Source organism: Dicentrarchus labrax, unplaced genomic scaffold, assembly GCF_905237075.1.
Source record: "Dicentrarchus labrax unplaced genomic scaffold, dlabrax2021, whole genome shotgun sequence".
Taxonomy (NCBI): Eukaryota; Metazoa; Chordata; class Actinopteri; family Moronidae; genus Dicentrarchus; species Dicentrarchus labrax.
The window spans coordinates 17,105,969-17,129,058 of record NW_026136719.1 but is presented as its reverse complement, the minus strand read 5'-3'; the positions used below and the strand labels follow the sequence as shown (position 1 = coordinate 17,129,058).

The following is a 23,090-nucleotide window of genomic DNA, read 5'->3' as shown; positions in this document are numbered from 1 at the left end:
GTAAATAATGACCTAGTAATCAGAAAGTTATATTCTATCTGACAATCTGGTCTTCTCATCAGTTGATTGTAAAAAGGAGACAGAGTGTTTAGAAAATCAACCCAAATTGAGTGGAACAAACCTGAATCTGGAGTGTAGGTAAAAGGCTGAACATCGTGAGATCTCCCAGCATTCGTAACCACATAGATCCCCACACACACTGAAGAGGTGATGGCTTGGTTCTGGTATGGAGGAGCCTTCACTATCAAGTGATTCTTGGGGGTGATCATAAAAAAAAAAGTCAACAAAAAAAAAAATAATAATTACTACAGTAGGTCTAACTGCACTTAGTATGGGTGAGTTGATAGGAAAATAGTGAATAAATATATACAACAATTAAAAGCACACTGTAGAGTTTTTGACCACTAGTGACAGTGAGGAGCAACATTTGATGAGCAGGTCATCGCTTTGTGTCTTGTGGTCTACCAGCATGTCATGAGCATGGGGGTGACGACATACACATTTCTTTGACTGCAGGAGATAGCAATGTACATGTGTACTTGACTAAAGGTGACAAAAGAATGAGCAGATTGGCTTTACACAACGATGCATTCACTTTTATATATTTACTATATATATATACTTTTATAAGATTTGTCTTATAAATTTACAGGGAAATATGAAAGGGTTAGAGCACAAAACATCAAGTGGGTTTGTTTACAAGAGAACTCCACAGTGTACCTTAAACAATAAACTAAATATCATCCAATAAGTTAAACACAAGAACCTTTTCTATGAGCTGCAGATTAATTAATTCATCTACTTCTGACCATTTTGTTTACAAGGGCAAAGGTTTAAACAGGACTGTTGAGACACACTCAGTATAGCCTTTGAGACTGCGTGTAATTAGGTCAGAACACAATGAGACTACTCAAACCTTTGAACCAGCAGCCATTAAGATGATTACATCTAAAGCCCCATACAAATCTGAAATGGCTGCTTCTATCTACTCATTAGTAATTGGCATTAATGGCATTAATCATTCAGTACAAAAATAACACAAGAACAATCACAATTTTTACCTGGTGAAACAGCTCCATGTCAATTTCAGCCTCTGCCTTCCACGATTTCTCATCTGGAACAGACAGAAGATGTAGACGTAGCAGGTTTAACTGAAGATAATTATAAATGCATAAACCAAAAATAATCTAAAAAGACGTATTTCTTACCAGAGACATTCTCCTGAAATATGACTTTGGTGTCTTTGAGAAAGTTTTTGCCAATGATAAAGACCTCTTCTCCTCCCCTCACTGAACAACTGTGCAGTGACTTCTTCAGGATTTCAGGCACCCCTGCAGGCTGAGCTGTGGACAGAGCACATATAAACAGTCTGAACAATTTTCACTGATTTTTTTTAACCAAAAAATATCCAGGGTTTATAGAAGAAATAAAAGAAGCAGATTCCTTTAAATTTTATCCCACTATTTATCCAAACATTATGTTCCCTTCTCTTACACAATTTACTGCTATTCATTTTTTGAATATGCAAAACAAACACTAATATAGTCACACATTAAAAAGGAAAAATAACAATTCCCCAGGAACAGAAAAAAGCCGCAGTAGACACATTTTTTTCAACAAATTGGTAAGATTAACTACAAGGTTTCTATTTTTTTTATTTACCAAGTTAAAGCCCTTTGAGACCATTTTAATACCACAAGTAGTATTAATTAAGAGCTTCAGATACAAAGTTGTGTAAACAACAGAAGTCCACACTTCTATTGTTTCATCCTTTCCTTCTCTTTCTCCCCTGTCCTCTCAAAGCACTTCTCATCCACTTACTCACAAACCTTCTTATGGCCTTAAGCGTCTTTCCTGTTTATGAAACAACCAACCACACCCTCATACTGCATTATTAAATAACACTTGAATCAGAAGGGATCTTTACACATTGTCTCCAAATGTGGACATCAAAAGACTATATTAAACTTTACAAACAGGACATATCCTGTGAAAGAGAAGTAAATAGCTCAGTGGTTTGATAATTATTAACTAACTAGGTTACATGTCAACTGTTTGTTTTGCCTCTTTTGAAACTGGTTTAGTACAGTGAAACAATACAACAGAAATTATATAACAATTTACAGTAGGATCTATTTCTTTGTATATCTACAATATAAGAGTTTATTTTGTAATGTTTCAACTAATATACCAAGTCAGACAAACACAAGGAGACTGACTTACTGCACAGGATTGGAGATGAGGGAGTCTGTAGAGTCAGCACTGAACCATCTGGACGGGGGATGTTGACCCGAAACACCAGCCGAGCACGTGTGCTCTTCTTTTTTGACCCAGCCACACCGATGCGAGCTTCGACATCAGCATTACGGAGCTTCAAGATCCCAACACAGTCCACCCTGCACAGAGAGGCAATGTTAGTTGGGAAAACTTGCAGTTTAAACAACAAACTTTACAGTGTTTGCTAAACTAGCAGCTCTTTACAAAAATAAACACCTCAGCATCTCATTACAACTGATTTCCCCAAGGGGATCAATCTACCTTACAGTTCATGTGTGTCCATTATGCTGTTGCTTTATTCAGCAATTGGTTTGAATTATCAGTGAAGTACAACTAGGCTGTCATAAAACCAACACTTGCTCTTAAAAATGAGGCTCTGTTAATGGTTTAACATATGAAAATGAAATTCTGTATTGGAGCAGTATTTATCACAAAAAAAATCCCAAATTTCAATCTCAGGAAAAGGTACATACGCCAGTGTCATGTTGGTGCTTGGATCAAGGGACACCTCAATGACAGTTGTGCCATCAATGTCCACCTCTTTGCAGGCTGTGGTGTTGCGGCCAGTCACTCTGCAAGCTTGGTAAAATCCATGAGGCTTCACACGTCCAGTATCGTTGCCCACAAACACCTGCAAAACCACTGGCTCATTCACTCCCTCCAGCTGTGTGAGTCAAAAAAAAAAATGCATTATTAAAAAATTAAAGAGGGAAAAAATGTAATACATACTGTAGGATGGCAGATATAGAAATAGTGACAATCCTTTTTGTGCGTGAGTCAGAACATTTGGTTCAAGATTTAAGGTCCAGTGTGTAACATTCAGGAGGCTCTATTGACAGAAATGGAATACAATATTCATAGGTTTGTTTTCATTATAGTATAATCACCTGAATACAGGAATCAATATATTTTTATTAACACAGAATTATGTTTTTATCTACAGACGCTGTGGGTCGACTTCCATGGCATTCGCTATGTTAAACTGCTATGTTTCTACAGTAGCCAGAAGGAACAAACCAAACACGGTCTAGATACAGTAGGGCATTTTGTGGCCACTGTAGCTTCCCCTTTGAGCTTCGTAGGGGAGGGTGAAACAAGAGAATTGCAATTTTGCAACTACACTGCTAGATGCCACTAAATCCTACACACTAGTCCTTTAAGTACAGACTGTGCCAAGAAATGTATGAATGAACTGCTAATTTTCAAAGCTCAGATAATGTTCTATAATGTCCTGTCCTGTGCTATAATGTCCTGTCATGGCTGCTTCTGCGATTGAACCCCTTCCTGTGTCTCTTCAAGATTTCTCCTCTACCTATTTACAGTGCCTTCCTCCTCTCAGCTTGTTTGTCAGCCTACCTGTTACCCTCTATATCTGACTTCTATGCCTGTTTTCTGGGTCATCTGGGTCAACCTGCTCTTCACAAGCCCTGACAGTTCAAACAAGCCAGTAAATGATCCAGCAGAACTCATGCAGCTTTGTGCCCAGATTCATCTACAGATCACCTCCTGGTCTAAGATCAACAACAAACTGACCAAATTAATAATCAAATGTAAGACTGTGTCTCTGGTCTGGCTCCGAACTCACTCTGTTCTTCATCTTCCTTAGTCTCCACTAAAAAGATAGATGTCTATGGTACAGAGATGTACATTTTGATTTCTGCCTTTTCCACAGATCATTTAAAAAATTGGTTTTCATATCACCCTAGACACAGAGAATCTCACTAAGAACATTAGTTTTTTCCACGGTCCAACTATTTTCTCAGGTTAAGGAAACCATGACAGCTCTACTAAATCTTCAACAGCAAAGCTAAATCAGTCCAAACCTTAGTTACTGAAAGACACTGGGTAGTGGAGATTCTGTGCACAGTTTTGCAGGTAAATTCAGGCACAAATTGGATTCCTGTGAGTTAATCAGTGGTCTATATAGTGGTGATTGACGGGGAAAGATTTCATGAGGTCTTACTGGCTAGCAGACCTTTCCTCACACCACCATCTGGATGTTCTCTTGTACACAAGAAATATCAAAATCTGATGAACAGATGCATTCACTACTTAAACTGTGCCGGGGGTGAAGAGGGGCTGTTCAAATCCAAACCTTTCTGACACAACAGTTCTACACTGACACTCCCCTCTCCACATATACAATACAAAACACTGTAAAACGTCATGGTAATGTAATAGGAAACCGAAATTCCAAGCAGATATAAAACAAATACTTGAGTAGAGCTGGTATTCCACTTTTTGAGCCACATTGACCTTTACTCTCTCACCTGGAACATATTTAATCTTAAACAAAGACACTCAATAGCAGAAAAGTCAAAACATTAACTACAGAGTTCATTACAGAGGGGGTTTCACTGTTACCTTCAAAGTAGGGAAGCCCTGCTGAGTGCGGTCCTTCACTGACCCTCTGCTGCCTTCGGTCAGATAGCGGGCTCGGTGCTGAGTCTCAGGCTGGACTACGATCTTCAGTTCCTTCCCCTCACTCTTCTGTGGGTACTGCATCAAAAGAGTTCCTCCTTTCTGTTTAGTTGTGTGAGGATCATCAGAGCTGCAACAAAGACCACTAAGATCACTTCTAATTCTAACTTTTTGGAGCAATTTTATTTTAGTTTGTGCATCACACTTCCCCATACAATCTGGTACTGTGATGGAAAAAGCAAAGAATGTTTGGAACTTGCTTTGACAGATTATGGCCGTGTCCTTATTTGTTCAGAACCCCCCGCACACCACAACCCATGATGCTCTGAGCAATGCAGAGCTAACAGGCCCTCCATCAACCAAGCATATTCTATCCGCAGCTCTTAAAGCGTTCAGAGTTATCTGTTTATTTAATCTGCTCTGCTTATCCTAGGTCTTTGAGAGAGGCTCTGTGATTCACTGTGGCTGACCATTGTTTGTACTTCAGTATCCTGCCCCTCCCTCCCTTCTGATCCAACCGCTCTTCTTCAGTCAAATGGGGTGGGAAATTTAGAGCCAGAGTAGTCTGCAGACGATTTCCATCTGTTGTGCAATGTGTCATTTCCTAATAATACCTATTCTGACAGTCAGGATGAGTGCTGTATGAGATTATCCAGAAGGGCCTTTAAGAAAATGGTAACACTGAATAAAGGCTGAATGCCTTCTTAGCTGTGCAACAACCACAGATAAATTATGAAGTGAATAAAAACTACTCAGTAAACAACTTCCTATAATAAGTGGGGTCTGTTTTGTTGGTCACTCATGGGTGACAAATTATCGGAAAAACTTCAATGCAGAAGCTTCCATACAGGATAGGAATGGTTTGAGTAGTATGAATATATATATTTATATATTTCAAATGATGAGAATAATATGCTATAAGCTTTTGCAGTCCCCAGATCTGATTCTAACCAAATACAAATTGGAGAATTTTGAGCAATAGGAATATGCTCATACGCGGCCTAATCCTAATGATTATTTTCACTGTTGATAAATCTGCTGATTCTTTTCCCGATTAATGGATTAATTGTTCAGTCCCTGGCCATTGGAATCCAACAGGTTAATCCGAGTTAAAGTATTTCAAACTTCATCTAAGGGTTGCACAAACCTTCCTTTTGGAACAGTCTTGTTGTCAGGGCCTAGCTGTGACAGGACGAAGTGTGGACCTTTGGCACTGTCTGCATCGAACACATCCATGCTGGCTCCATCTGCAGGTACAGTCTTGGGACCAGGTCTCTGGCGAGGGGTACGTTTGCGGGACTTTCGTGGCACCTCTGTGTTGTCATTGTAAGAGACAGTGCTCATGATACTGAAGTTGGAGACAGAGTCATCCATCCAGATGCTGTTACTCTGCTCTGAGTCCAGGGATGTTTCATCCTGGCAGGACATACGGCTGTCATCAAGCAAGTCTTGTGGCGGTGGAGAGATGTTCAGTACAGTCCGGCGTTTAGATGGGGTCATCTGGTGATGCTGCTGGGCCTCCTGGGATGTTGCGCCTCTTCCTCCTCCCAGGTCACCGCTACCCCTGCAGTTACTGCTACTGCTGCCATTACCATTCCCACCTTCTGCTCCGACAACCTCTGGTACCGCTCTGGTACTCCTGGTGTCCTCTGGGTCCACATTGCCGCTGTGAACCGGGTTCTGGTCAGTAGCTGAAGTACTGGAATGCATGGTGGAGCTGGAAGAGGTGGAAAAAGCACTGCGGGGGCCTTCCATGGTCATAGAAGAGGACATGGCATCTACAGTGCAAATAATTAGACAGTGAATAAAGGCATCCCAACCAGTGTTGGCTAGCAGTCCCATTTAAGCAGCAAAATTTGTTCATGATTGTTTTTCTTTTGCTTTTTTTGTTCTTTAGTATTTTTTTATTCATCCAATTAAAAATTTCCCCTTGTCATTGGATCTTACGTGTGTGTCTGTGGTTCTGATGATATCTGAGGATTTGTTAATGTATGTATGTATGTGAAACGCAGTATAGGTGTGACTAGGGGCCACAGAAGAGATCAGAGGGGAGCAGTCTCCCTTATTTAAAAAAAAATTAGATAAGATAAAATGCTAGTGAATAAATTAACTTGCAACAAAAAAAAAGGAATAACTAAATAAATGTAGCATTATCACTAGCATTTTGTTCATGTTCAACTGACTGACAAATTTGCCAAAATGTTGAAATGGAGAGGGAAGTTCAAAACAATAATATGTACAATATGAAGCATGCCAATTATTGGAGCTTTTATTTTCAATTTTTTTTTTTTTTTTTTGCTACAAAAGTTAATTTCGTTGGGACTGAACGTAGCCACAGAGACAAAATAAACAAGCTTCTGACCTATGAAGCAGAGAACTGCAGACCATTTTATATGCAGACACTCCCTGCTTCAGAGGGAACTTCCTGGAATATAAAAATGAGACAGCGAATGAGCAATAAGAGCTGTACAGTAAAAATGTATTCAGATTTTTTAAAAATTAAAATAATAACACAGGGTATTTTGTTTGTCAGAAAATGTTGCTCCAGCATGCTGACATACACTGTAATTTCAAAAGCATTCAAATAGTTACAGTGAACTAGATGAAGAGTGGGGAAAAGTCTGGTTAAGTTGCAGATCGTAAAAAGGAGTTAGACCGCTGTTGACATTCTGGATTGTTTGGTGACTCGTTAGTTTGCAATACACAAAGTCGGAAAGAAAAAGAGGTACATAAAACGTACGGAGGTAGTGTCATTTTGACCAAGTATCATAATACAAAAAAAAATATATGTATATATATATATATATATGATTACAGACCAAAAACATACAGCAGCAACCCAAACTGTTGGACATCCAATACTATAACAGATGTTGAGAGGTGGGTTATAAGTGTTTATTATACCCTACTCGCTTCATGAGCGCCATGAAATAGTTTAAAGGAGCAAAAACCAGTGCTGCAAATGAAGAAAAGAACATTAATACCACTGCTCTACCTGTTCTAAGATGTTTTTTTATTTTTTTGCCAGTTGGGAGAGTGGCTAAGCTGTAGCTTTTCAGAGGAAAGTTTTGTGTTTGGACACTACTATGTATGAAGAGAATGCACAATAAAAATATGAAGGGTCAAAGGAAAAGGGAGGAAATGTGATGCGGTAATAGCATTTCTCGACACTTTCCTGATAGAAGCAAATGCTGAGATTTCTAAGAACTAAAGATGGTTCTTTAAATATTCTTCAAACCTGTTTGTCCCTTTGTATATGTAGTGCACGCTAATCTTGTTTTCTGCTTTTGCATTGTTTAATGTCAGCATAAAACCAGACATTCCAACTGCTCATTTCAGTTTTCATTTCAGGAACTTTTTCCAGTGACTGATGAAAAGATCTGAAATCTGATCATCACACTTGTGTGGTTCAGAGCATCAAACCGAAGTGGTTTAAAAGTTGCGAGTGACCCTTTTCCATCTGTCCAAACTGCACACATAATGATCAAGATATTGGATAAATCAAATTTATGGACTATGTTCCTCTGCCAATATGATTTTCTCCTGTGAACAATAGCTCCACCTTGGAAGTAAAAATGGTCAACAATGCGATTACAGCAACTCAAAGCTTCCTAATTCTCTAAGAAAGTGAAAAAACAAACGAATTCTTTTGTGCTGAGTATGCCTCAATGTGAAATAATAAGCTTTGTTGGGCCCTCTCTTCATTATTGGTTACTGTGTACAGTTGAACCATTCATCTATTTTATATTCTGTATCACAAAAAAAAAGTTTTGAAAGAGGCAGAGGGCTCTGAATACTATTTATACCTGCAATACATGACCTACATTTCAACATTTGTTGCTGCAAGAGACGACAACATACTGTCTATTTCACAGTCTGCCAACAGGTACAGATTTTCAGTTGACTCAACCTCAGTGGCACAACTTCCCTGTTCAGCTCTTCTTTTACAGAGTGGGCTGGTTGTCTGACTGGCTTTCCTGCAGTATGCAGGTGTTTGTTTGCCCACAGGTACAGACTGTTACACAAGTTGTGTTTTGTTTTTGTTTTTGGGTGGGGCATGATCAGTCCTGCTCGCAGAGGAGAAATAAACACAAGAGGAGCAGGATCCTACCTTTTGCTGCAGCTGCTGAAGGGGGAGGCCCTGCCTCTCCACCGCTCTTTTGACTCATGACTTTTGGGTTCTGCTGAGTGAAGGAAGGCAACTGCAGCTCTCTGGGAAGAAGGTCATACGCTGATTCTGTTGGGACAGGAAGGGTGATGAGGTGACATATTGGAACAGGAACATGACATAACTTTTGATGGCAAAATGAAAATCATGTGTCAGCTCAATGACCAATTTACTGTAAATTGCACTTTTCTGTTATTTGAGTCATGCTTTCCCCAGAAATACCATTTCTCTGTTTAACCTGATTTTGTGTTACTGTTGTAATCACAGTGTTACACATTGTTGTACCACAATTTTACATCACAACTGTAACTGCAATTGTAAGAGCATACCCATGGTGTAACCTGGTTGGCAACAAATCTGATAAGTGACAAGGAAAGACCTACAATACAATACAATGCAATGTCTATGAGAACAATGCTTGATATTTCCAGCCTCATTTAGATGTCAAACGGGTTTACACATCTCTTACAAACTCTGCCGCCGGCTGCTCGTACTGTATTCCAAAAACATGCCACAGTGTTGCTCATCCTCTCCAAGATGGCCTTCATTTAAAAAAAGTAGGTAGAGAAAAAAATCATATCACATTGAATGTGTGGTGACCTTGCTTATGATGATGATTTTGATCATGACTTTAAACTTCATTCAAAAATCCATCTTTACTAGTTAAAGAAACAATAACTAATTCTACCGCAGGATAGTTGGGTTTAGCATTGCACTCCTATAACAAAAAAGGATAAAAATCAATGCAATACAACCACAGATATCGTTTTTATTCCCCACATTCTTCTTGTTAAAACCTTGCACCTACATTACCCACAATTAGAGCCGCACAATTAATCGAAGCATTATCGAAATCGCAATATGGCCAAGTGCAATATGCTAATTGAAAGCGCTGTAATGTTGTGTTAAAGGTAAAAGGTGTGACAAAACAGCATTATAATGAAGTACTGTAGTGCTCCTGTTCTACAAATCTTGTTCTACAGGTTTAAGAAAACAATTGTTTGGTACAGACTCCCAAATTTCTCATCATCATGATTTTAACAGCTTTTATTTTAGTGAAAATTCACTTTGTGATAGAAAAATTATTATTCCCACATAATTATGAATCGCAGTATCTGTCAAAATAATCACAATATGATGTTTTTATCATATTGTGCAGCCCTACCCACAATGCAACTCCTGCACCTACAGTTCTGTTGGAAATTCAGAGGTCTGGTAAGCTCACTTCTTTATGACTCCACACCCCGAGTTTTCAACCCCGACTGACACTGACTCAAGTGACATCACTTAAGGAAATCTGTCAGATTTCTTTCAGTTCCCTGTGGAGAAACTAAAGACCTTATACAACTTTTTTCACATATGCAGTAGAAGTGGTGACCTGTAAACAAAATTGACAAACAAAACAAGACATTTGAGGATACTTTTAGGATCAAGGGAAAATGTGTTGAACATTTCCAATATTTTTTCACCTTTTAAAACGATCAGCTGGTTAATCGCGACTGAAAATCATTACTTAAGGTGGAAAGCTATTATCCAAGCTACTTCTTCTCTTGATGGATTATGGACACCTTCACTCAAGACTGACCATTTCATTAATGGTAAAATCATAACTCAGGGCTCCGAATACATCTAGACAAGGACCGAACCAAATGGAAAAAAGCACAAGATGACAAGATTATTAAGGTAAAAGCAAAAGCTGTGGCATAGCAAATAAACAGCGGATCTCATTACAAACAGGCAGGGTCGTACAAAGCCCTTTTCTCTCCTCTCTGTGCCTCCCTCAGGGCCAACAGGACATGGTGAGGGAAGAGAGCCTTGGGTCAACAGCATGACAACACTTTTACTAGCAGCCTGATTCATCATCCAAATATTATGGTATGAACTTAGAGCGGCCATTACAGTCGCCTGACTCTCTTCTCTGCCAACTGCCAGCTTTAATTACTTGCAGCTGAGTCCCAGGGTTTGGTGTGTATATCAGATACTTAACCCTCCCATTGTTACCACTCGCTGTGTACAATAGACAAACCTGGGACATACTGAAACCAGCCCATGCCTCTTCATTCCCAAAGCCCTCCAGTCTCTTACAGCTCGCTTTAGAAGAGCAGGGAATGCTGGTTCCCAGAAAGGGAGCTTAAATCTGGACTCAGTAAACTCATATAACTCACACTGAACCACACATACACACAGGGTTCTAGTGTGGTTTTACTGGTTATTTGCTAAGTTCTCCAAACAAAATCACAGACACACATGCATGCACATGCACACAAATGCCCCCCACCACCTCCACAAAAACACTTTCTTTGCCCCTCCATTTACACTTTAACTCCACAGTCTTCTTGGGGCTCACTGACTGACTGCACATGCAGCAACATGTGCTCTGAGTGAGCAACCCTTCCAGTAAACAGATTGCCAACCGCACAGACAGAAAATATGTACTCTTCTCTCAGAGCAGCGGTCTCGAATCACTGGCTGGCCTGTTCAAAGTGTTTCCACAGTCCCTTGACGTCTTTAAATGCTGAAAAAAGTTCTTATTTTGCTGCACATTTGTTTCCTTGTAAGCAGACAGAGTGAAATTCTTTATTTACATGAGACAAAACACTGTCCCTTTCACGCAGGAGAAAATGTGAAAATTAAGAAGGTCAGTCTCGTTAGCTGGGAAATAAACTGACTCACACACCACGTGATGTTTTGATTTTAACTTAAGACTGCAGTCATGTTGTGCAGACCACTGAGGAAAACCTTTCATTTTCTGCCTGTCTGTGATCATCATAATAACAGATTAAAGCCTGACCAAAAATGTCGACACTGACAGACACCATGCTCATGTGGTTAGTTTTGATCAGGTCTACTCATGCTATTAATACATTTTGTTAAATATCCACTAAACTGAAATTTGGCTACTCTCATTAACTGGTTCACAAATTTAGTTTTCACTCATGTTCAAACGCACAAATAACTAACAAACCACATTCACGTCAGAAAGCCTACATAAAGTTAGATATATTTTTGGAGTCAACAGTTAAATATTATTGCTCTTTATACCCTCACCATATATTGTGATATGTTTATATGGTAAGTAGTGCAGCCTAAAGGTGAAAAAAGAAAGCACTCACCATGTGAATGGCAGGACTTACACTCCCATTCATTTCCCTCACATTCCTGCTGCTTGCTCCTACTAGCCCTGGCACCTGGGGCGTGGCACTGGTTTTTTGGCTGAGTGACTGATTTAACTCCCCTTCTGTCCCCCTCCTCCACTCAACCTACCTCTCTCACTCTTTCTGTTTTGTTTACTGTGCTCCCAGACCCTTCTCTGTACTACAACTTGCTCAACAGGTTAGTGGTATTGTCATGTGGAATCCTGTCAAGCAGACATGAAGCAACAGAATAACCTACTTATGTGGAAAAAATACACACAAGGTAGATATTATATTATTGAACGTCTTAGAATACTACTAAACAAAAAGGGATGGGTAAGATAAGATTAAGCTCACCTTGCCAGTACATTTGGACATTATTCCAAGCAGCGAAGAACAAAAAAAACAAAACAGTGAAGGGGCTGGCACCTGCAGCAAACCATGTACAACAACCCTGAAATGTTTACAGCCAAGCCTACATGAAGGCTGCCAGGGACTCCATAGCAACACAGATCAGGGGACAAGTCTTTTGAGCCTTTGCGTCTCTCGTGAGAATTAATGTGGAGAAAATTTTAAAATAAAACACCATTATCCAAACTCAAATGAAGAACTAGGCATTAACAGTGCAGGATGTTAAATGGACAACATTACAACATAGTGGGGGAAAAAATCTGAATCATCTCTGTAAAATGTCACAACATCTTACTAGTAAAGAATAACAGTAATGCCCCAAATAATACCCTTTATAATATAAGTATATCTTTCATACTTAATTAATGCATAGCTGTTGCATGAGTCAACTTAATCTAATAAGTGTATGATATATCACAACTCTGGTTTAATATTAATAAATAATCAAGTCACAATTGTAATGATTAACTACTTAACACTTTATGGATAATGAAGTTATAAATTCATTCACCTTCAGGTCATACATTAATTAATGTAGCTGGCAAAGGTTCAGCTTTTAGTAGGCCTACTTTGGCCATGAAAGATGCAAGATGAATTTAAGGGATCCTTATCATAAACGTTTGTTGCTGTTACATTTTCTCTCAGATACTGATATATCACAATATGTTGACTTTTAAATACAGAAACAACATTTCTGGTCAAATGATGCATAATGTGTCACAAACCTGAGCTTGTCTGACTCACTGAGCCAATCATTATATCTACATTACTAATGACTTTATTTTAGTGCAGTGTTCTTGTGTGTGTATGTTCCTTAAACCACCAATTGTCATCCTGAAAATGCCATCCCATTGGATCAATATATTTCAATACTGAGGTTAATTTGGTTACATATACAGAATCAAGAAGTAGACTAACTCTTAGAAGCACCTCTAATATAACACACTCTTGTATAAAACAATCCAATCCAACAGCAACACAAACTTCCGCCTCAAAAATGACCAAAAAGTTTATAACCTCCACAAAGGCAGGGTTTATTGCTAGGGGTACATAATAAACTGGGAACTGAGTGTACATTTACAAGCTAGACAAACTTGTCAAAGGAACATGCTTACTGTAAAAATGGTGTGACAATATGATGAAAGCATGATTGAAAGGTGAGGTCAGGAGAGCGTATGTGATGAAGTAAAAACATCCAGCAGACGTTACTTCTGCGGTCACATGGGATGGGAAAGGCAGCATGCAAAAAAAAAGCCTGAACTTATGACAACAACTTGTAGCATCGGCCATAAACAATTGTCCATTGACATATGCCAATTGCAGGTAATGTGATGACATGTTAATTAATGCACGGGCCTGCCTGCAATGCTGCCAATGCAACTCTTCCTGACTATTATCCCCACATTTCCTCCCTTCATGTAGTGTTTCAAATGACCAAACACTAAGGAAACATTCAAGAAGAAACATTTGTAACTGGGTGCACCAGAATGGGCATATTTAATGTTCATACATTTTTTTTATATTTACGTAAACATACCTTGATCATTTGTTTATTTTGAGCCACATGAGTTGCTATTTCATAAATGCATCATTCATTAGTTTTTTGCATGATTCAAACGTAAGTTGGGAACCTTCATCATCATGTGTTAGCTGTTAAAAGTAATCAACATCTGTTTCACCACCATCATAGTCACAAGTTATGAGTCATAGTCAAACCAGATTATCTGAGCATAGAGGGTTTTATATCATTTTACTGTAGGTCAATACAGATAATGAAAGCTGAAAAGTTAAAATTTAATGAATAAATACAGTAGAGCTGTATATACGGCATACCGCATTTTCTACTGCTTAATTGTTTGACCTACATTCTTTACTCTGCATAAACAAAACCAACAAATATCAGCCCCAAGAGGAATACAGGTCACACAACCTTCATTATGACTGCAGACTGCAGTCACTTAGTCCCGAATGATTGCACCATCAGACATGATGACTCAAACATGTTGAAAGAAAAGTCTTACAGTGGTAGTTATTGCGTTCAGGAAGGATCATGACACCATCATTGTATTTGATAAAATGTTTAACTGATGAGGAAAAAGACGAGAATTATCACTCTCGCGTAGAGAGGACAGGTAAAAGTACAGTTATTGCGCCTGTGTAATGTACCGCCTGTACCTGATGAATATTAGTTGTAGCTACAGTATCACAACTGCACATTTTTTTATTGTTTAACTGCAGCAGCAAGCAACCTCCAAAAACAGGTCAGAAGATTAGGGGAACAATCTTTAACCAGACATTGAGAATGATCATCAGTGGATATCATGAGATAATGTTTAAAACAATTACGTTATCAGGTTTAAGTGTCAGAGAGACCATAGCAATATTTCTACCTTGAGCATCTGTATTTGATATGGGTCTTAGTTGTGTAGAAAATCTATCTGCAAATTTACATTGGACCTGGTTCAAGCTACAGGTCAATTTCAAGTCAAGAAACACCAAAGCAAAGAATGACTGTATTTGAAAAATATATTTTAAGTCAAAAACAAATGAGGAGTGTGGTGGAAGTTTGGCGGTGTGGTGGAAACCATATATATTTTATATCAGCTACCCTTAAAAATGTGCTCATAAAAGATTGGTAGTGACACAGAGAAAATAGTTGATTCCACTTTGTCCAGAAACATTTACATTTAATATTGTATCTATTACTCCCTGCAATCCCAATAACCTTTGAGTTCTTAATGCTCACAGGTTGTTTTTCTTCTTTTTAACACAGTCATCTGAAAAAGTGAAGGTCAGCCAGGCTTCAGATCAATTGTGTCACACCAGGCTCAGAGTTTGTGGCATGTAGCTCTTTCAGTGCAGCTAATCCTTAAGTGACCAGGAACGACCTCCAGGCATCAGTTTACATGACTTGCTTTCAACAAACAACCACCACTATCCTGACTTTACAAAGCAGGCCACTGAGGCTCTTGTGTGGGCCAAACCACCCAGCTACAAGTTGCTGCAGCTACAGCAGTGCAATGGAGTCAGTGTTACTGTGTATTATTTGGGAGTGAATAATAAAGTCAAATTCTGGCTCAAATAATGCTCTACAGCACATTTACCTTTGACTCTGTGTTTACCATTGGACTTGAAAAGATGAAACAGACACTGAGCTTAACATGAAAGCATGACTTCAGAAAGCTGTGGAATTCAAACTATTTACAGAGGACAACACACACATACGCAAGCTCACGAACATGCACACTCGCCAAAAAATGCCACCCTTACATACAGACACTGGAACGTGCTTAACTTCTACACTTCAATGAAATCAGGCCTCAAGAAACTGCCTGCTTTCTTCTGAATCAGAGATGACCCCAACCTCAAATACACAGATATGAACAACCTACAGAATAATAGAACTGTTCAATGAAGCGTTTGATGTGCCAACCCAGGGATTTCTGCCTGGCTCACAGGAAAACCATGCTGAGGCAACAGGAAGAGCATTTGGCAATGACGCACGCATACACTACACAGTATGACATCACCAAGCTGCCATGCTAACCGCACACATAAATATTAACTGGAATTTTATCATAATGAAGCTGATTGTTTTGCTTTTCTGTCTGTACGGTATAGAGGTGTGAATTGTCACTGATCTCCCGATTCGATTCGATTACGATTATCATGTCAGTGATTCGATTCGATTCGATTCCTCGATGCATCACGATGCGTCAAATACATTTTTCTATTAAAGCCATATAGGATATTTGACTTGACGGAATGCATTATGATACTGTATAGTTCAATATAATACAGTTTTCTATTTTACTTCATATGGTTGTTTTCATCCAAAAATACAATTAGTAAGATCTTAGTAAACAATCTTTTTTTATTTAACAGTCTGAACACAGCAGACAGCACACACACACACACACACACACACACACACACACACACACACACACACACACACACACACACACACACACACACACACACACACACACACACACACACACACACACACACAGCTGTCGATCTCGCTGTATTTTTCAAGCATATAGAACTACAGGTGAGGGAGGAGAGAGGAGGGTGGCAGGGGTGCACCTTGGTGTGTGTGTGTGTGTGTGTGTGTGTGTGTGTGTGTGTGTGTGTGTGTGTGTGTGCCTGCAGTGCTGTGACAGAGATCCTCAGAAAAAGAGAAGGGGGGTGTGTTTGTGCCCAACGCTGCTGCTCAGTCTGTGTGAGCTTCAGACCCTAATGAGCCGTACGATGGATTGTTTATTTAAATATCAAGCGCGACCCGAACCGAGCCTTTGATAACAACCATCGGGCGGGCCAATTCGGCGGCCAGGCCACCGGGAAATGTCCCGGTGCTCCGATGGCCAGTCCGCCACTGGCGGTGGTCTTGACCGGTCTCGTCAAAAAAACCAGAGTCCACCCAGTCCGAGACCGAGACAAGACCTTGTAAAAATGCCCTTGATTCCGAGACAAGACCAAGACCCTCAAAAAATGGTCTACTGAGAACGTTATTTTTCATTCGAATGTTTATGCTACGGCCCTAAAATTAACGAGCGACATCATTGCGTTATAATCGATTATGGTCGGCCACTGCAGCGATGCAGCATATCGTCCATGTCTGTATCGCGATGCATCGATTATTTGATTAATTTCAACTCCTCTAGTACAGTAACGTTATATATAATATTAAGCTACACTCAGCAGCCAGTTTGCTTAGCTTAGCACATAACATAAGGGGAAACAGCTAGCTATGGCTCTGTCCAAATGTAACATAATACACCAACCAGCACCTCTAAGACTATTTTATCAACCTGTTATTTTTGTCTTGTTTAATCCATACAAACCAAAGTGTAAAAACAACAATTTTACGGGTTATGTGACTTCTTGGCTCTGAGCAGTTGCCAGGCAACCATGGCACATTGCCGATTTACACTTTGGTTTTCGTACAGATATAGACATATTAATCAGTGAGCTTTAGAGGTGCACATTTTGTTACCTTTGGACAGAGCCACGCTAACAGTTTCCCTGTTTCCAATATTTGTGCTAAGCTAAGTGAGAGCTTTACTAATGTACAGACATGAGTGATACCTGTCTAGCCAGATAACATGGAATATAATAGGGTGAAAAATGCTAATGACTACGGGAGTAAAAGAAAGAGTCCAGCATACATAAACAGGGAAATGCGATGGCCCTGTGACTGTTCACAAAATAACTCATGAAATACAATCAAAATCTGTGAGCAGATGATCGAGAAACATGCTCAAAGTCTTCATTTGCACAGTGCATCTACAATCACAGAAAACACTATTTAAAAATAGCTTGTGGCACAGAGATCTACATTTGGAAACCTGGCTTGCGGACTGATTTCTGATGGAGGCTGTTGACTCAATTGATAAGAAAGTGGGAATAAACAGATAAAAGGGCATAGGGTCAACATACACAAACAGACCCTTTCAGTGTATGCTGAGTCTTGAGGCACTCAGAATAGAACAGTAGGACCAGAAACCTAACGCCAAAATTTTGTAAAGCGAGAAGCCATTTCAAAACAATCACAGCCTTAAACAAAAAAGCAGCAGGTCTGCTCAGGCTTAGCAAAACTTTCCCCTTTAGAGCGTGTACATACTGTACAATCTTTCTATTCTCGTTTCAAGTTTCATTTCTTCAAGACTTGCCATTTACAGATTTATGACAATGCGTCCCTTAAGCTCATCTTCCGGAGCTACCGATTAGTCAGGAAAAACCACAGCAGGCTGCAAAAAGGTGATCAGCAAAAACGACAACCACAAAAGTGTTCTGTTTGTTAGACTGTTCCACTGAAAATAAATAAATAATAATAAAACTTGTTTTGGGGTTACCACAAGCAGATCTGAGTGAGATTCCTGTTACTGTCTGGTCAAGTAAAAATGTAAATGATACAGCTCCTGTTGGAAGATTTTTATATTGCTCAAAACACATTCTGCAATAAAAAAAAAAGTCATTTTAAGAGCGGCTAGCCTATAAGGTGTGCAGCTTTATAAGCAGCCATTGTTCTCTTCACTTCTTTGGATGTGCATGTCATCAAAGTAAAAATGTCTCCATGCTTGATTTATGCCTCTGTACCACATACTGACAGGATTTATGTCAGAATACATGCTGAGTAAATAATATCAAGCATGAAAAGGAAAAAAATTCAAATTTCTATTCGAGCAGGTTGTGGCTTGCTGAGACGATGAGAGATGAATATCGCAATTTCTGCTGATCACGTCTGATTTAACTCATCAAAAAGAAACTCTTTGGCAAACTCTGATAAATGAAGGAGTGGCAACAGGGAGGCAGACCATGGCTACCAGTACTAACACAATATAATGCTATTAATACTAATACAATGACAAATGAAAAACTCATTCATAATTAAAATAAACAATAACAAGTTACAGCTCATGACTTCAATGAATGCAAGAAAGGGATAAAAGTAACATTGGCATAAGTGACAATTATCTACATAAATGTACAGTATGTAAAGCTAGAGGCCTAGTTCACCTTGACTTGCCTTGACTTGTCCCCAGGCAAGAAACTGCATGGGGGTGGAAGCAAATGTGACCTTTGTTAACTCAAACTATGGAAGGGCAACTTTACCCAATGTTAAAAGGACTATAATGCAGTCAGGAGTTACAGACCTCCAGCAGCTACTGAATATTTTAAAGGTTTCAAAAAAAATATGCAGTTAGTGACCTTGTGACCAGCTTCCATGCTCTAGTGAGGTTTTTAGGAAGTGATTCACCTATTTTGACAGAGTTTAACTTGAGAAAACAACTTTTAATCAGCTTTCAGGATTAATTCTCATAAAACATATATACATAGATCTATTTTTTTTAATGGTTTCCAAGCATTATATAGTTCATTATGTCATAATACTCTTCTTGCACTCGTAACACTGTTGTTTTATCTAACAGATTTGGTTTCAAAACTCAATGCAATTCTGTGAATTACATGAAACAATAAGGGTATTCAGAATTAATAACGTAGAACGAACCACTGGCGAAAAAGAGAACTGGGCCAAAAAGGGTTTGTACATCCAAAACCAACCTGATTCTTTTCCTTTTATTCAGGCTTGAATGTCAAAATTCAGCACAGAGGAAAATGCACGGATATTTCTGCTATGCCTTCTTCAGTGTGAAATAGTCCTTCAGTCTCATTGTTGAATCCTTTTAACTTTTCATCTTTTAATCAGCTTATTATCAACCGGAGCGGCTGCCTGTAGTCTGAGAAGTGTCCTCAAAACTTCCTCACACCTTTTGTACTTTTTAGACTTAGTAGTAATATAAAACCGGCATAGGAAGGTTCTGCACTTTGATTCTGATGACATATGTTTTGGAAAAATTGGACAATTCAAGTGAAAGTTGATGCAGTCTATGTATGTGTATTGTTTTTCCGAACAATACAGTACCATTTTGATAATGGAGATCACCTTACAAGTCAACAAAGAAAAGACACTGGTGCTACTTCTGCCTTTAAGCGGACCGAATTCCTCCACTACGACAATCTGTCATCCGCTCTCCTGGTCTCGGCCCTACCAGGCATCTCTCCTAACCCTTTACCGTCACTTCAATAATGACAGCGAGAAAGAATACCAACAATGACAGGATGCAGGGGGAAATCAGCCAGTCCGGTGCCTCTGTTCATTTCAACCCTGCCAGTCTGCCAAGGAAGCAGCCGATGACTCAGAAAAAAGAAACGAGAACACAGGATATTGAGATACCACAAATGTTGGGCTGTAGGATGGATTATTTGACTACAGCATTTGAAAAGGTTATGAAATACCTCTCTGTATGTGCCTCTAGGAGACCTTGTCATGTAAATGTAGACAGTGTAATAGGTGGATGGAACCAATGCGAAGTGCCTTAAACCTGAATGCTTTCTAATGGCCAGCAGGGGGCGACTCCACTTGTTGGTTAAAGGAGTGCGCTTATGAGAAAATGACCGTACTTCTCACTTGATTTATTACCTCAGTTAACATTTCCATAGTTGGTTTATGGTCTCAATTAGTGGTTGACCAATATGGGTTTTTCAATGGCTGATATTTAGAGAATGGGACGGCCGATAGCTATTATATAATGCCAATGTTGAAACAAAGAAAAGTCCATTATTCCATGCACCTTATAATCTAATATAGATGATTATCTTAGCCAGTTGCCTTCATTTAGGAGAAACGTGTTAAGATTTAGAAAAGATGATGGTGACTGCGGAAATTTAGGCAAATCAGGTACCAAGTTCTCAGATGTGAGAATCTAATGCTTTTCTTTGTCGTATATATAGTAAATAGAATATCTGTATGTTTTGGAGTGATTTTCAGACAAAATTAGTTGCAAGTCCTCCAAATTAAACAAAAAATACATTGTTTGTCCGTGTCCTCTAGAACGACACATAGTCGTTCAAGTGTATTCTGATCTGCCCCCTCTGTCAGCGGCTTCCAAAGCCTTTACAAAAGAAATATTGGGTTAAAATAACTACTCCGTTAAGGGTAGGGTACCTTCAATGGCATGGTTACAATAATAAACATGTCATTAAGGTTTCGTTGTTGGTTAGGATTGGGAAATGAACAGCAGTCTCCTGTGTCAAAGTCTGATATTTTGGTGACTCATCCATTTGTCGAATGCATCACTGCCAGCTGTAATTTCAATGCAGAATCACTTTAGGGTGCTGTTGAAAAATTACAACTTAGTAGGATGATACATGAGCTAGTTACGGCTGGACATTAACAGCATAACTCACATTACGAACAAGACGCAATAGATTTGTAAAGTCTGAAAGTAGACTGAATATAGGGCAACTGCTGTGGAAGGAAGGGGAGAGTCGAGAGTACGGGTGTTAAAGGTCAACCAATTTCAATTTGAAGCTTACTTTAGTATATTACAACCAAACAATACAAAACCACAATATTCAGCCTTGAAAAAGACCAAAGCATTGAGGCAACACCTCTCTGGCACAGTCTCAACAAAAACTGAATATGATAAGCTTCACAAAGGGAGGGTTTATTGTAAGGCTGCTATATTGGATTACATGAAGCTGGTGTTCTAGTTTCTGGTCTTTCAGTATTCATTAAAAGCACCATGCAGTAAGAATAAAGATTTGCTTTGGGTGGTAAATTAAGTAGTCTATGAAAAAACATGCTATTTGACTATATTGTGAACTGATCTCATTATTTAAACGTGTTTTGACACCAAATCGTTTTATTCTTATTTATTAGATTATTTACATTACAGTGTTTCCTGTTTAGGACAGGAAAGCTGAAGGGACCTCACACATGTACTTAGGCTTTGGTAGAGGAAAAATTTTTACTTTTCCAATAAAGAATGACAATAAATGACAGTTCAATAGGTCCCACTTTACGTGCCACCTTTTCCTTCATTTCAGCCAAGAAATACCCTGGCAGCGTCAAACATGGTGTGTACAGCCGAGTTATGAGCTCCTGACACCTTAACTGCTGCTTCTAATCTGCCAATGGAAAGACTCCTGCTAGCCAAGATTCACCACACTTAATATTTAATGTCTTAGTTCAGAATCATCTTGCTCCGGAGAGAAACACAAGGGGTGGATGTTAGATCTCACAGGTGCTTTGGGCTTTTCACAGAAGAGCGTTAGAAATCCTCCACAAGATGATTGTAAGCAAAAGCATTAGGTATCATGGCATCCTGCACTCCTCCTTCAGACAAGAAAGCGACTGTGTCAACATTAAACTAGCTAAATCTGTAAATGCATATTTTCTTCTCCATTTTGGCTTGTGAAGAAAACATCACCTACAGATAAATAAACAGAAAACCTATATGCTGGACTACAAATCAATCCATATGCCGGAGACACTACAGTAGAAACACTGAAACGCTTAGATGGAGAAGCAGAAATCCAGCTTGACACAGAAATAAAACAAACAGCAAAAGTGCTGCCTCAAGATAAATGGCATCTTGTTACACTTTGTACACCACTGTAGTTTTTCTAAGTGATACCCTGCTCCACAGCAACATTATCAGAAAATAAACTCCATTCAACGGCTGATGTGCGTTTGCTTCAGGGTAAGCAAAGATCTGCTTACATTTCATAAACACAACTGACCTGTTAACCTGAAGAAGGACACAAAGGTCTGCTACACTTATCACAAAAGAACGTGTCTGGCAAACTGGAAAACTAGGCAACAAACCTGTTTTATGTATTTGTTGATATCCTGACTTCGGATCATAAATTCTATCAAAGGTGCACTACATAGTGCATGCACTATTGTGTATGTGTATGTAAAACTGTCATGCTGCAAGTCCAAATATGTATTTCATGATGTCGCACTAATATCACCAAAACAATAGTAATTAATAAATTAGATTAAATAAATTAAGAATACCAAATGACAGCAAAGATTTAAAGTGTTGTACAGTATATTTTCTTTGATATTTTAGTACTAATTTTCATATATTTTAGTAATAATGTTATTATATTATATTCTATGAATACAATTTTGGATATTTTCAATTTTTCTTTACACATATCATTTTGGGTGTTTTACCAACTTTTGTCAGACTTTCTTTTCACGTTGTTGTCGGACTTTTAAGATCCCAAAATTACTGACACTAGCTTTTATGTGCAGAATAAACTATGTATTGAGTGTAAAAATAGTAGAAGCACAAATGGGCAGCAGAGGATTAACA

At 38.9% G+C, this 23,090-nt stretch overlaps 1 protein-coding gene across 4 annotated transcripts in view; it reads right to left on the bottom strand.

Annotated features, from left to right (window-relative positions):
- The window catches only part of nfat5b (nuclear factor of activated T cells 5b), a 34,961-nt gene that overhangs the window by 8,022 nt on the left and 3,849 nt on the right, over positions 1–23,090 (bottom strand). For 2 of the 4 annotated variants that reach the window (XM_051378992.1, XM_051378993.1), the window contains exons 2-9: positions 8,810–8,935; positions 5,846–6,476; positions 4,642–4,828; positions 2,751–2,941; positions 2,224–2,396; positions 1,209–1,343; positions 1,062–1,114; positions 122–254 (exon numbers count right to left, since the gene is read on the bottom strand). In XM_051378992.1, coding sequence (XP_051234952.1) covers positions 122–254; positions 1,062–1,114; positions 1,209–1,343; positions 2,224–2,396; positions 2,751–2,941; positions 4,642–4,828; positions 5,846–6,476; positions 8,810–8,935 — 1,629 coding nt within the window. Of the gene's footprint in view, positions 1–121; positions 255–1,061; positions 1,115–1,208; positions 1,344–2,223; positions 2,397–2,750; positions 2,942–4,641; positions 4,829–5,845; positions 6,477–7,060; positions 7,124–8,809; positions 8,942–12,357; positions 12,475–23,090 lie in introns of those variants that run through there. The other 2 variants (XM_051378994.1, XM_051378995.1) reach the window with 2 other exon arrangements.